Source organism: Carassius carassius, chromosome 33 (assembly GCF_963082965.1).
Source record: "Carassius carassius chromosome 33, fCarCar2.1, whole genome shotgun sequence".
NCBI classification, from domain to species: Eukaryota; Metazoa; Chordata; class Actinopteri; order Cypriniformes; family Cyprinidae; genus Carassius; species Carassius carassius.
This window is the reverse complement of record NC_081787.1, coordinates 20699533-20715780: the sequence shown is the minus strand read 5'-3', so window position 1 is coordinate 20715780 and position 16248 is coordinate 20699533. Positions and strand designations below refer to the sequence as shown.

At 46.1% G+C, this 16248-nt stretch overlaps 2 protein-coding genes across 3 annotated transcripts in view; both read right to left on the bottom strand.

Annotated features, from left to right (window-relative positions):
* The window catches only part of LOC132113949 (TBC1 domain family member 9B-like), a 336715-nt gene that overhangs the window by 235248 nt on the left and 85219 nt on the right, over positions 1–16248 (bottom strand). The window lies entirely within an intron of this gene.
* LOC132114147 (uncharacterized) lies at positions 335–2508 on the bottom strand. Its single transcript, XM_059522263.1, has 4 exons — positions 2410–2508; positions 1816–1960; positions 1444–1719; positions 335–489 (listed from the first exon to the last, which is right to left on the bottom strand). The coding sequence occupies exons 1-4, from the start codon at positions 2506–2508 to the stop codon at positions 335–337; spliced, it is 675 nt and encodes a 224-aa protein (XP_059378246.1).

Genomic DNA, 16248 nt, shown 5'->3' with positions numbered 1-16248 from the left:
AAGCACTAATGCCAGAACTCAATTATGAGAGAAAGCCAAATGATAAACAACTTTCAATCAAGCAATTTTCTTTTTATTTAAGGGAAGGAGGCAGAGTGACAGTTTTTCTGAACTGTTGTAGCAAAGAGGGGGGAAAAAAATCCTTATGAACAAAAGCACTAAATTTAAGAGCTCCTGTAGGTGTTATGCAAAATTCCTGTAAAAGGTTTCAAATACCACAATTACCCTGACCACGTCACTGACCGCTTCCCTGACCAACTCCTTGACCCTGGCCAACTCCCTGGCCGTAACCGCTTCCCTGACCATAGCCGCTTCCCTGACCAACTCCTTGACCCTAGCCAACTCCCTGGCCATAACCGCTTCCCTGGCCAACTCCTTGACCCTGGCCAACTCCCTGGCCGTAACCGCTTCCATGACCATAGCCGCTTCCCTGACCAACTCCATGACCCTGGCCAACTCCCTGGCCGTAACCGCTTCCCTGACCAACTCCTTGACCCTGGCCAACTCCCTGACCGTAACCGCTTCCCTGACCGTAGCCGCTTCCCTGACCGTAGCCGCTTCCCTGACCAACTCCTTGACCCTGGCCAACTCCCTGACCGTAGCCGCTTCCCTGACCAACTCCTTGACCCTGGCCAACTCCCTGGCCGTAACCGCTTCCCTGACCATAGCCGCTTCCCTGACCAACTCCTTGACCCTGGCCAACTCCCTGACCGTAGCCGCTTCCCTGACCAGCTCCTTGACCCTGGCCAACTCCCTGGCCGTAACCGCTTCCCTGACCAGCTCCTTGACCCTGGCCAACTCCCTGACCGTAGCCGCTTCCCTGACCAGCTCCTTGACCCTGGCCAACTCCCTGGCCGTAACCGCTTCCCTGACCGTAGCCGCTTCCCTGACCAACTCCTTGACCCTGGCCACTTCCCTGGCCAACTCCTTGACCCTGGCCAACTCCCTGTCAGTAACTGCTACCCTGACCACTACCTTGACCCTGGCCGCTTCCCTGACCCTGGCCGGCACCCTGACCAGTGCCTTGACCCTGGCCTCTTCCCTGGCCTCTTCCCTGGCCGCTTCCCTGGCCGGCGCCCTGGCCGCTTCCCTGGCCCCGACCGGCGCCCTGGCCAGCACCCTGGCCCTGACCCACGCCCTGACCAGCGCCCTGACCAGCGCCCTGACCCTGGCCGCTTCCCTGACCAGCGCCTTGACCCTGGCCGCTTCCCTGACCAGCGCCTTGACCCTGGCCGCTTCCCTGACTCTGGCCGGTGCCCTGGCCGCTTCCCTGACTGGCACCCTGACCAGCGCCTTGGCCGCTTCCCTGACCGGCAACCTGGCCAGCACCCTGGCCGCTTCCCTGACCCTGGCCAGCACCCTGGCCGCTTCCCTGACCCTGGCCAGCTCCTTGACCCTGGCCAGCACCCTGGCCACTTCCCTGACCAGCACCTTGACCCTGACCGCTTCCCTGGCCCTGGCCAGCACCCTGGCCGTGACCCGCGCCCTGGCCACTTCCCTGACCGGCACCCTGACCAGCGCCTTGACCCTGACTGCTTCCCTGACTGGAACCTTGACCCTGGCCGGCACCCTGGCCGCTTCCCTGACCAGCACCCTGGCCACCTCCCTGACCAGCACCTTGACCCTGGCCGCCACCCTGGCCGGCACCCTGACCGGAACCTTGACCCTGGCCGGCACCCTGACCGGAACCTTGACCCTGGCCGCTTCCCTGACCAGTGCCTTAACCCTGGCCGCTTCCCTGGCTGCTTCCCTGACCAGTGCCTTGACCCTGACCGCTTCCCTGACCAGCGCCTTGACCCTGGCCGCTTCCCTGACTCTGGCCGGCGCCCTGGCCGCTTCCCTGACTGGCACCTTGACCAGCGCCTTGGCCGCTTCCCTGACCGGCACCCTGGCCAGCACCCTGGCCGCTTCCCTGACCCTGGCCAGCACCCTTGCCGTGACCCGCGCCCTGACCACTTCCCTGACCGGCACCCTGGCCGCTTCCCTGACCGGCACCCTGACCAGCGCCTTGACCCTGACTGCTTCCCTGACCGGAACCTTGACCCTGGCCGGCACCCTGGCCGCTTTCCTGACCAGCACCCTGGCCACCTCCCTGACCAGCGCCTTGACCCTGGCCGCCACCCTGGCCAGCACCCTGACCGGAACCTTGACCCTGGCCGCTTCCCTGACCAGTGCCTTGACCCTGGCCGCTTCCCTGGCTGCTTCCCTGACCAGTGCCTTGACCCTGGCCGCTTCCCTGACCAGCACCCTGACCAGCACCTTGACCCTGACCGCTTCCCTGACCAGCTCCCTGGCCGGCACCTTGACCGCTTCCCTGACCTTGGCCAGCACCCTGGCCACTTCCCTGACCACTTCCCTGGCCCTGACCACTTCCCTGACCCTGACCAGCGCCTTGACCCTGGCCGGTACCCTGGGCACCTCCCTCACCGGCACCCTGACCGATTGGTTGACTGCATGCATGGCCACTGGTGGTTGGGCAACATTTCTGTGTGGCAGGACACTGGCCATCATGGACACTAGTTCTAGTTTTTAGCAAACAGTGGAACGTTCTTCGGGTCGGGACATTGACCTGGTTTCACTGCATGGACAAAAGACACTCAGCTTTAGTTTATGCATATAGACTGTATGCAGGGCTGGACTGGGACAAAAAATCGGCCCTGGCATTTTTGCCCAGACCGGCCCACTATATGATCATAAACACCACCCATCTTTGCACGCCCTTAATTATATGCATACCAACTCCTATTCATTAAAACCACTAATGCCATGTAATGAGTTAGTATAGGAACGAGTGAGAGTTAACAGATGAAATAAGTCCAAATTGTATATTTATTAATACAGTTGAACTATACTCCACAGCGGTGAATCCTAAAACAAGCTATAAGCGGCTCTGGCATAGCAATACCAGTGTTTCTTACAGGATTTTTGTTAAAACTATGGTGGTGTGTCCTCGGTCCTTCTAGGGGGGTTCGGGGGCATGCCCCCCCGTGAGAAAATTTTGTGCATTTTAATGTAAAATTCATTAATCTGGTGCACTTTGAGAGTTCAAAATTAAAAGCTCCAACCCATATTCAGTGTGCAAATTAAACAAAGAAAAATTCAAACCTCTTTTAGTTACAGTGTCTATTTACATTACACCTATACATAATAATAGTTATAATATTAATCCAATGACAGTAATAGCCATATTTTGTAAAACAAATGCACAAAAAATAAAGGAAACTTTCTTAATTAGTTGTACCAATTTCTATACTTGAAAGAGATAAGCACATGATCTTTTATTTTGACGCAAACTGCATCAAGCTTTTATTTTGGCGGAAAACATGGTTTACAAACGCCTCTTATTAAATTTCTAGTGAATTGCGGTAATCGTCAACTATGCAGATGTGGAAATAATCTACACTCATGACATGGCCTAAGTGTTTTGAAAGTAGTTATGCTTACCGCAGGCTCTACACTTTCTCATTAGAGTTGTGACGTTCGCGAACGAACCGATTCTTTTGAACGGCTCATAAACATGAACGATGGGAGCCGAGTCGCGGCTGGAGGGGAGCCGTTCTTTCTGTCGTTCTTTTTTCCTATGCGTATTTCACACAGATGCAAACAAATGAGCTCCTCCGCGAGACAGAACAGTTATAGGGGGAGGGGCGCACCCAGCGCAGGCCAACCCTTTATAGCGTGATGATATTAGTTATTAGTTGTGCATGTTCATTGCAGCCCACTTTGTTATTGTTCATTGACTTGAAGGGGCTGATGTCCTATTTGCAAAGTTTACAGTAGTAATAGTATGTAGTATGTAGACATTTCCATTTTATTTATTCTAATTTTATCTACTTTAAATATTTTTTGTTTTCTATCAAAATGTTCTTGTGTGAAAGTGTTTGCAGTAAAAGCTGTTTTGCACAGAAATTCATTGCAGCCGGCTTTGTTTTTGATGTTTATTTGAGTAGGTATTGTATGAATAACATAAGTCAACGTAGCTTTACACACACTTTGTACTAAAGGTAAATCCAAAATAGTGATGTCACTGTCTAAGCAGAGGGGTTTGTGCAACCCTATGGAATATAGTCCACACATGACAAATGAGGTAATAATCAATATTTCAGAATAATTCAAACTCAGATATTGGTGTGTGATATCTGAGTTTTAATTATTTGACTACAAATCTCACCTCATCATTCCTCCCAGTGATTATTTCCAGGATAAACTGAGATGCCCCCAAGCTGGCTTCTTAAAACTGACTAAATATTAAAAAAGAGCCAAAAGAGCCGTTCTTTTGAACGGCTCTTTGAAAGGAACGGATCGCGAAGATCCGGATCCCCTCAAAGAGCCATAAATCCCATCACTATTTCTCATCTCTCTCCTGATCCTCCGTCCTCACTATCATCATCTGCCACAGGAGCTGATGAAGGTCAGAAAACATATATTTTGACACAGTTTACAGTGTCTGCTTTAAGGGCCTGGTTCTATTTTTTCACGCTATTTATCTGCACATTCCTTGCGTTTCTTCTCCATCTTTTTTTTACAGATACACACTGACACTGCTGCCGCTCGCTCACTTGTTAAAGTTGTGATTGGGCCAGCCCAGTGTCAATCAAGAAAAGAGCCAATGGGCCGCTGATCTACGTGTTTCATGGGCTGGTCTGTCAGAAAAAAAAAACTAACACTGACTTTGACCAATGCATTACACCGGCACAAACCCAGCGCCGCCAATTAAGCAAAACAAAACGAATGGGCCGCCGATGTTCAAATTTTATGGGCCGTTAAAAAAAAAAAAAAAAGTATGAGTATGAGATATATCGGCCCAAAAAGCACGTCGGCCCACCGGGCAAATGCCCGGTATGCCCAATGGCCAGTCCAGCCATGACTGTATGCCATGTCAATATACAGCAAAAGACATAACAACAGAGTGAATTTTAGTCCAAGTATTATTCCAGTGTATTTTGTAAAGCCATCAGGTGTTTAAAACTAACCTAAAATGAGAAATTCAAACCTACTGTACACGGGAGTAACAAGGCCAAATTTATAGTTTTCTTCCCCCCTCATTAAATCAACGGACCAAAAAATAAATAAATAATAAATTACACTTGTATTAACTTTTTTTTGGAGGACCCCTAGCATCCATTATAAACTGAAACTCACTTGAACCAGGCTCACTGGAAACACGATCACATTTAAGTTGAGAGCAGTCATGTCCTCCAGAGCGGTGTCCAGTGTTGGGGAGTAACTAGTTACATGTAACGGCGTTACGTAATCTAATTACAAAATTAATGTAACTGTAATTAGTTACAGTTACTAAGAAAAAATTAGTAATTAAATTACAGTTACTTATGAAATTTTTAACGATTACAAAGGGGATTACATTTGAATATTTACACACATCCACATACAGATTTAACTGATTTATTTCCCAAATTGCACTGACTATTCTGAGACATACCGCCCTAATAATTTCCGGGATGCGGAAACACAGTCATACCCCAGTCATAAAAACGGAATGCCTAACGCGGACGGAATATACCACATTTTGGATGACTAAATTAAAAGTAGGTCAGTACACTTGAATCAAAACATGACATGGACTAGTGTCTGTGAATATTAAGCCCCAAAAATGCAACATATGACTCCTGCACGTTCTGTGTGTCTGTGGAAATCAGGCGCGGACTGGACACCGGGAGAACCGGGACGATTCCCAGTGGCCTGGCAGCCGATTTGGCCCGCTATTTTAATATCATTATTGGATAATTGCCTGCCGAATGTAATAAAGCGATCATTTGCGAATCCGCCATTTGATAATTAAATCTCGTGACTCGCGCGCTCTCCGCGCTTCCGCCAAACGGTTTGGATCAGACTCAGAGTAATCAATGCGAGAGAGAGAAAAGAGTGCACTGTGGAAGCGCACAGCTGGAGCCGAGAAGCTGAACTACTGTTCACGGTTTCAGGTCAGTTTCATCTGTAAAGATGCTTTTTTTGTCTTTGTTTTTTATTTATTCATTTAATCAAGCAGCAGCACGTTGCTCATCAGTCATCACTCAAAATACTATATAAAAGACATCATTATTATCTGTTGTAATGTTACAGTAGTAATTTAGCTGAAAAATAAACAGGTTTTTTTGTGGAAGCTACGACAGACAACAACACAACCCTTACGGAAATTAAAGTTTTGTTATTTTACTAATAATCCAGAGAACATGGTTACTATTGTTTAAATGTGGTAACCAAAAATTATTTTACAAATGTATTTATTTAAAAATAAATAGAAATCCATTTGCAGAACAAAAAACAAAACAAGGTTATTGTACTTTTATATAGGCTAATAAAAGCATGGTCAATTTTTGTAAGGGAAAAACATGACTCGTGTACAGTATTAGTATTTTTATATAAATATATTGTAGTATTGTAGAGTATTGTACAGTATAGTTTTGTTCAATCTTGAGTATTAAAGTCATGAGAGAGATGGATAATGGGGCAAAAGAGACTGAAGAGAAAAATGGAAGTGAAGGTGCAGTTCAGGAGAGAACTTTTAATTATTTTGCATGTCCCCAAATTAAAGATTTAAACCTTTTTTATGTCAGGTCCATACAAAAAATAGTTTTGTCCATTAATTTGTTTGTATGAGTTTGAATTTTCCAGTCTGAATTTTTTCCCAGTCCGCCCCTCCTGTAAATTAATGGCAAAGACATGGTTTCATCTACTACACATAGGCCTACTGAAGCTCGCAGTGTTTTCAACCTCTGCCATCTCAATATAGGAGTACACGAACACATAAACATAATTTCTAGAACTGCTCTGTGTCACTTCATGTGCATTTTACTTATTTTGAGAAAACTATCACCACATCATATACAAGGAGACAGCAGTTTAAAAAAAACACCAATGTTTCAGGAGTTTAGTACACAGAATACGTCACATGCTTATTAGATAACTGTATTTGAGTTGATGTATATGATTTTATTTATTATTATTTAATTTTCACAAATTTAGAAAAGTAATCAAAAGTACTCAAAAGTAATTAGTTACATTACTTTAATAAAGTAATTGAAAAAGTTACACTACTATTACATTTTAAACAGGGTAACTTGTAATCTGTAACCTATTACATTTCCAAAGTAACCTTCCCAACACTGGCGGTGTCTATCAGAAGAACATCCTCGTTGGGACAGCAACTCAGTCTGCTTCACCAGCTTTTCAATAGGGCTCAAACGTTAATACAAATATTTATATGCTTCAAATCAAGCGTTTTAAAAAATTACTACCTACTTCTAATCCTACATTCAAAGACTGAGAGTCACTTATTTCTGCATCTCTTTAGGCTGTGTAATAAAAATCAACAGATCGTCTCACCTAGAGTTACATCTGCTATGTTCAAGATTCCAAACAGACACAATAAAACAGCACCAAACGAGGAATACACTCGAGCGTTCATCCTCCCAACCTACGATCTAACAAACTCAGCTGAGGGCTGAATTGGCGTGTCAGAATAAATGGACAGCGACGGACACAAAAATAAATGTGTTGTTATAACATCATGCTCTGTAAATGGGGTTTTAAAGATCCAAGGAGATCAGGGTAACTCCAACCCTGATCAAACTCACCTGCCTGTAGCTTTCTAGTAATCTGAATGGAAGGCCTTGATTAGCTTGTTCAGGTGTCTTTGATTGTGGTTGGATGAGATTAACGCTGCGTTCAACCCATCCACGTTTTTGGTGTCTCTCTTATCTGATGTACACATTTGAGGTCTTGGAGTCTTTACTAATGAGTCGATGAGTTAAATCGGGTGCATTTGAATAGGGAGACCTCTAAAATGTGCAGTGTTGGAGGTTCTCCAGGACCAGAATTGGGAACCACTGAGATTCAAGATTCAAGATTTTTATTCGTCACGTACACAATTATATAGAGCATATATTACCAGCAGTGAAATGTGAGTCAGGTCCACTCCACGGACAGAGCAATCATTAAAGAATACAACACGGATGAAAATATACATAAATATAGCTATGAAAGAATTAAGTAAACAATAAAAATATAAGAATAAAATATAAAAAAGATGTATACTGTAGAGTTAAATATAGAATGGAAAATAATGTGCATGAAAGTACACTGTAGTCTTAAATATTAAGATACACAGGGATGTACAAGAGGCAATATGCATATGTGCGTTATACTGTAGTCTTAAATATTAAGATACACAGGAATGTACAAGGCAAATGTGCAAACAGGTTGACACTTTCAGTATGTAAGTGTGAGGTAGAGAATGATGAATGTCTTACTGATAAAGTGAATATTAAATGTAATTTTATTAATAAGATTCGGGAGGAGCGCGTCAGATACTTAGCCTAATCAACACAGGTGGACCATAATCAAGTAATCAATCCCATAGTATAAATATCGCTGACTTACCTCTATCCATTGACGGTTTATCAGCATGATGGTTCGCTTCGTCCGTCATCTTAACACAGACCCAATTTTCGTACCAACGAAGAGAGCTACACAGGGGATTTATAAGACCTGCTGCTGCTTTTCTCGGACCCGAGATCATTTCACCCAGCCAAACACGGCCGTTGAGCAGCATTAAGCGTCATCGTGACAGCTGCTCTCCTCGCCAAGCCACACGTCGTGGCCAATAGACCGTGCAAGCTCCAAGCTCGCCTTGCTCGACACAACAATCGTGCCGCCCGAGACCGAGCCCTCCCCGAGCGCTGGATTGCAGCAGAAAGAACCCAACCAGCACAGGTCGAACCCCAGTTCTCACCGCGGCTCAGCCTTTCACCCCGGCGTACCGGCCGAGTGGCAGTTTGAGGCCGCTTCCTCTAGCGGCGCAAACCGCGCGACGTTAACCAATACATTTTCAGGCGAAGACGCTAAAAACAGGTTCTTCTTTTTCTTCATTGGATTTTTGCGGCAGTTGGCATCCAAAGTGTTGCATCTAAAAGCAGGTTCGCGGCAAAAGTTTGTTAAACGACGTCATGACGCAGTTCCCTCTTCTTCTGCTAGTGTTTTATGGCGGTTTTGGCAAACCAGCGTAAAGGTGCATTACCACCACCTGCTGATCTGGAGTGTGGATTGCGCATAGATTTGGACTACAGATACAAACGTTCCGTCGGACGAAGATGCCACTTAACCACGAAGCAAAGGCATTACATTCGCCTTACCGCGCACGTTTAAACCTCACGGAAATGATACAGACATAAGTTCCATGAAGGAGAAGAAAAAAAAAAAAAAAAAAAAAAAGCTCGTAAGTCTCTGGATAAAAGAGTCTCTGCTAAATGCTTAATTTAATTTTAAATTTTAATTTCTATGCAAGTTTTCTGGTAGGACCAAATCATTTAGGGACCTATTTCACCATTCACAGGTGTGATCACTCAAAATTCATCTAAAACGCATCCGCTATAGTGTTTCAACGCAGGATAGCAAGTGTGAGTAAAATAACTGTCGCCTTTTAAAGTCCACATGAAATCAAAATTGACTATATTTACTTTGTTTGCCTAAATTGATCGTTTTGTGCTGAACAATTCATCCATGCGAGCCAATCCACACAAAAAAAAAAAAAAAAATTCTGCCTTCATAATCTTTAATCAAAATCTGAAAATGCCCCCCCCCCTTCTGCATTGGAGGACCTTCACTGATGATGTAGGCTTGAGGAATTTGGTGTCTGCTTAATCCATAACCACGCCCCTCAAACTGACACTGACAGTAGACAGGCTGCCTGTGTGTAGCGAGCATTGACAGCGTGTGAAAGGAGAGATGGCAAGGAGGTGCATTTTTGTAAATGATCCTCGGTGTGTTCCTGTTCTCATCTTCCTTTTCCTGCTGAAACTAAATTGTGGTGATTCAGGTGGCGAGTAATCCTCAACAACCGATTGTAAACTTGCATTTAGATCTGCCTCTATTTTTCAAATTAAACACCTACTTATCTAGATCCAATCAGGTGCTAGTTGGAAAATAAGCCACGCCCACTACTTTCCTCATTTATTATTCCGTTTCTCTCGGAAATACGTCACAACACTGGAGAAAAGTCGTTTGCAACTTCCGTTTCACGGGGACTTTAAGGACCGTAATACGAAAAAACTGGCAAGTAAACATCTTTAGAAACCACTTGGAAGCGAATAGCACATAACTGCCATTAACCCATTTGCTTGCAAGCATCGCCAACCGCCCCAGTTTATTATCGTTCATTTTCACAGCACGTTAAACATCACTCCCTTACTTGATCTGGATAAACCCGGCATCAATTGAAAGCCAATTGACCAATATTTCGATAAAACATCATTTCAGTGACAGTTATTAAGTAATTATGTCAGGAAAACGATTCCTATTCCTGAACGGTAAACGTCGAAGTGTTAGCTCGTGGACAAATGTTGATCATGGATCTAGTCAGAAAGAATCATGAGCAGAAACATCTTTATTTTGGCCTCTGTTTCCACAGTCCATACTACAACGTGAAAACAGCGTTCCAAACGTATCCGCTCGGGAAACCGTCTAAAGAGCCCGGAGGCCAAACGAGAGGAAAGATGCTTTTCCAACAGGAACCTAATAATGTGGACAAGGCTTGAAGAATTGTCAAATCAGGCAACCAATTGCTGAGCTGTTGACACAGTAGGCTACCCATTCATTTTTAGCTTGCCCCATCAAATGTTACTAACCTTTTTTTTTTTACTCTTCCCACAGCCAACATCTACAGCAGCCGAAGCAAGTAGCCTTGCACGTACCTCCTCACTGCCGCAGCAGTGTCTGCTCCCGCAGGGGCCTTTCCTATACCTCCTCACTGCCGCAGCAGTTACTGCTCCCGCAGGAGCCTTACCTGTACCTCATCACTGCCGCAGCAGCGTCTGCTCCCGCAGGAGCCTTTCCCGTATCTCCCCACTGCCGCAGCAGTGTCTGCTCCCGCAGGAGCCTTTCCTATACCTCCTCACTGCCGCAGCAGTGTCTGCTCCCGCAGGAGCCTTTCCCGTATCTCTCCACTGCCGCAGCAGTGTCTGCTCCCGCAGGAGCCTTTCCTATACCTCCTCACTGCCGCAGCAGTGTCTGCTCCCGCAGAAGCCTTCCCTATACCTCCCCACTGCCGCAGCAGCGTCTGCTCCCGCAGGAGCCTTTCCCGTATCTCCCCACTGCCGCAGCAGTGTCTGCTCCCGCAGGAGCCTTTCCTTTACCTCCTCACTGCCGCAGCAGTGTCCACTTCCGCAGGAGCCTTTCCTGTACCTCCCCACTGCCGCAGCAGTGTCTGCTCCCGCAGGAGCCTTTCCTGTACCTCCTCACTGCCGCAGCAGTGTCTGCTCCCACAGGAGCCTTTCCTATACCTCATCACTTTTGTTTACGTCCATATTAGGGTTAAATCGTTGGACTTTAAATGGAATCTACTATAGTTTAAAAAATAAATAAATAAATAAAATAAAAAATAAAATAAAATAAAAAATACTTATGAAAAATAATTTCACTGGACAAGCGAGATGACAATAGTGCCGACTACATGAACTAGTAGTTTTAAATATAGTATTTTATATTTAATGCCAGTTTATCAGTACGTCCAAAAAATATATATATTTTTTTCGATTATTGGTGACTCCATAGGCTTTTTCGTGCACCTGCATGGTTAAAATGGCAAATAGTAAGCTCAGACAAGTATAAAGAATCTTTCTCTTACTCCACCCATGCACGATTACATCGTCGATATGTACCATCGATCTCATGTGCTGACAATATGACAATACGACAACGACCACATCGCTGATACACGGCACCTATTTGGGGTACACTGGCACAGGAAATCCTATTTATTTTTGCACGCTTAATTTCGAATACAATGACTGCAACAAGATTTTTCTGACTCATTATCGGAAGCAGCTTATTGGATTTGCTAAACAATTATTCAAGTAAGCCTCACAGCGTCTACCCTCGTAGACAACCAAATCCTCCTCAGTATCGAACTCCATGTCAGGCGCTGCAAGAGTGCTCCCGGTTGAGCCAACCTTTGCCTTCTTCGTTCAACTATCAGCAAAGCTTACTCGTATGACATCGTGAGTATTAAACTCCTGTCAGACGCTTTCCCGCTTAAGCAATCTTGGACTTTCCATCCGACCACCAGCGAAGCTTACCCGATTAAAAAGCTAGATTAACCCCAAAAAAAAAAAAAAAACACCGGATGCCGGCCATAGCCTCCCGGCCAGATAACCTTACCTTTTCGATCCTATGACCAGCGAGGCTTCTCTCTTCGATGACAGGAGCTCGAGCTCCCATCGGATGCCGACGAGAGCCTCCCGGCCAGACAACCTCACCTTTTCCATTCTGCGGCCAACAAGGCTTACCCGTTCGTTGCCTGGAGCTCACACTCCCTTCGGACGTAGGTAAAAGCCCCTGGCTACCTGTTTTGCCATTCTGTCTTACGTATGGAGAGGTTCACCCATCCAATGCACGGAGTCAGGGCTCCCATTGAATGTAGGTGAGAGCTTCCCGGCTAGACAACCTTACCTTTTCGTCCTTTGGCCAGCGAGGCTTAACCGTTCAATTCCGGGAGCTAAGCTCCTGTCGGCCGAAGGTAAGAGCCTCCCGGCCGGACAACCTTTTCCGTCCTTCAGCCAGAGAGGTTTACCCGTTCGATTCCTGGAGCTAAGCTCCTATCGGACGTCGGTCAGAGCCTCCTGGCTAGACAACCTGACCTTTTCCATCCTTGGCCAGCGAGGCTCACCCGTTCGATGAGAGTGCTCCCATCGGACGCTGGCGAGAGCCTCCTGGCCAGCCAATCACGACCATTCCGCGTGGTCTAGGTTACAAAACCTACAAGCAAGCCGTTCGATGCCGCAGGCACCAAACACACAAATAAACCCTCCCTCCTTCCTACGGTCGCCAAGGCTCACCCGTCTCTTGCCGTGAGTAGCAAACTCCCATAAGACGCTGACGACAGCCTAACGACCACACAAACTTACCTTTTCCATCCTACGGCCTGCGAGGCTCACCCAGTTGTTTTTGGGGAACAGGAAGTCCCCGTTGGATGCGGACAAATGCCTCCTGGCCACCTATCGTTACCTTTTCTGTCACACATCCAGGGAGGCTTACCCGTTCGATGCGTGTGCTCCCTTCGGACGTCGGTAACAGTCTCTCGGCCACGCAACTTCCCTTTCCATTTGACGGTAGGCGAGGCTTAACCGTCCGACGCTACGAGTCCCGTCCTCTCGCCAAATCCTGCAAAAAAATAAAAAAATAAAAAAATAAAATAATAAAATAAAATAAAATAAAATAAAATAAATAAATAAATAATAATAATAACTCCGCTACCCTCACATCTTTTAACCCCGCCTGGCGAGGCTTACCCGTTCGATGTTCTGAGTCTAATGCCCCATCGGATGCTGCGAGAGACCTCCCAGTAGGGGTTTTCCTTTCCACTCTCCCCGTCCGGCGAGGCTTACCCGTCTGATGCGTGCGCTCCCTTCAGACGTCTGGCGAGAGTTCTCCCGGGCGGGCCTATGCTTGCCGGCCGCAAGTGAGTCTCATCCATCTAATGCCGTGAGTCGGGATCTCCCATCAGATGTCGCCAGAGTCCTCCTTGTCGGCCAGCCCAAAGCTTTTTATCTGCCAAACCGAGACGACCCAGACGTCCGTCATTCTGAGTCTCAATCTCCTGTCGGAGGCTTCATGGGCCCTCTCGGTCAGCACTAGGCCCTTCACCCACTGAATAGCAGGGGCTATCAGCCAGTAGGGCCCGTACGCCGACACCGTGACCTATTCCGGTCGAGGCAACTCGGGTCCTCCCGGTCGGGCACCACAACCACGCTGCTCCTCCTCATCGGCCGGTAGGGCTCACCGTTCCAACGCCAAAAAGCTCCAGTTGAGCATCGGCTCGAGCCCTACCGACCGGGCGCCAACAACCACGTAGTTCACTAGCTGCAGCCGGTAGGGCCTACTCTCCCAACGCCCAAGTCGTCCCTCCGGAGTACGTAGGCCCTTCCAACCTGCCAACGAGACGACTTCTCAGAAACCAAATCAGCCCCCGCCAGTACTCTATGCTTTTGGGGGGGCATTCTCTAAACTGGCGGCTGTCCTCCTGTATATTTGCTTTTTGGGGGGTACTCTAGGTTCGGGCCATTCCCGAGCTCGGAGCCCTTCCCCGGACAGCACGCCAAATACGCATTCCATACCTCAGCTAATTATATGTAAGCGTGAACTATTGAAGTGGGGACATGAAGAGGTTAATAGGCTGGTTTTGAGTTTAGGAGCCTGATGGCCTGGGGGAAGAAACTCCTCCTGAGTCTCTCGGTTTTTGCCATCAGGCTGCAGAAGCATTTACCAGAAAAGAAAGACAGTACATTGTAAATGTGTATGCAGTATGTCAGCTGTTAGTGTACAAGAGCTCACAGCTTCAATACAGTAAAGCTTCTTTATTGGAATTGATGATTCCATGAAAAACATGTAACACCCATGAAATCTTTCCATCCCACATACGTTTCTCAACAGAAAAAGGCACTATAGATTATTGTTTTTCAGTTTTAATTTAATGGGGTATAAAAAGATCTGAGAAGGTACGTCCCATCTAATTTGTTGCCTTTTTCCATCTTCCACTTCATCTCTCTGGCACTTTCTGTTTCAGTTTTAATGTGGTCTTCTCTAATAATTATCAGTATAATTGAGATGCTATTATATTTGTATTAATATTTTTAATTAGTTTATATATGTATATATTAGGGCTGTGTAACACCAGCAAAGTCACGATACTATACGTATCACGATTCAGGACTGCACTGAATTTTACCTCAGTCGAATGTTGTAAAACTGCTGTTTATGAAACACTGCATACTTTAGGACCAGTGCTAACTATAAGCATTTGACCTCTGCAATATCAAGGGCCTGCATAACTGTACCACAGTACAATGGCATATGTTTAATGTTTACATTGGGCACTACCAAACAGGTACAACATTCTGATTGTTTGCATTTTGTTTTTAAGCCCATAAATAATAATTTACTCATTCTAATAAATTTATATTGCAATGTACTCATATTAATATATATATATATATATATATATATATATATATATATATATATATATATATAAACATCTTAACATTGATGGTAAGTTATCATTGCACAAATTAATGCACTCTATACTTTTTACATATAAAATAAAAAGAATAGTTCTAGACTAATGTGCTGTCATCTGTATCTTATGCACACACACGCTCAGTCACTCACACAGATCACGTGTTGCGTGCACTCAGACATTCTGTCATGATCTCAGCGGGGCATCAAGGCGCTCTCCTTACCTACCTATTTGTATTGTTTTACATATTTTATTCCATTTTGTGTTTTTGTTCTGTCACTGTCATTATGTTGCACTGCGGAGCTTCTGTAACGAAATCAAATTCCTCGTATGTGTGAACATACCTGGCAATAAAGCTCATTCTGATTCTGATTCTGATTCCTCTGCCACCAAGCCAGCCAGCTTTCGTCCACCGCTCAGGAGGTAGAGACACTCACTGCCCGCATGGCTGAATTAAGTGATCGCTTCCGTGAACTACAAAATGTTCTGTCATCCGCCGCTCCGGTGGTTCCCCAGCCTCTCGCTCAGCTCGAGCCCGAGCTGCACGGTAATAATTGTATGACGGAGATCCGAATTCATGTCGGGCGTTTCTGTCCCAATGTGCGCTGGTGTTCGCGCTGCAACCGCGCCGTTACGCTTCAGAGCGTTTAAAGATCGCTTATGTCATCACACTCTTGACAGGAAAAACTCGCGAGTGGGGAACGGCCGTTTGGGATGTGAGGGCCCATTTTTGCTCAGACTTTGAGGAATTTCGCTGTGAAATGATGAATTTCGCTCCGTGAAGGGGGATGAAGCTGCTTCTAAACTTGCACGGCTACGTCAAGGTGGACGTTCTGTGACTGAGTATGCCATTCAGTTTAAGACTCTAGCGGCCTCTTGCGATTGGAATGAGGGGGTGCTGCGGGCTATGTTTCGGGAGGGGCTGAACTTTGACATACAGGACGAGATTGCGACACACGAGCTACCTAAAACCCTGGAGGGCTTTATTGATCTGGCCATTTGTGTTGAGAGCCGTCTTCATTTGCGTCAATGACGCTTGACTTCCCGTCCATCTTGGGGGCTAGAGGATACCCAGCCATTCAAGACTCAACAACCGCCTCAATCATCCCAGATGGATTCTGAACCCATGCAGTTGGGGCGACTTCGTTTGTCTGCCCAGGAGAGACAACATAGGCTGGTGAAGGGCCTCCGTCTGTATTGTGGAGGGTCAGGACATT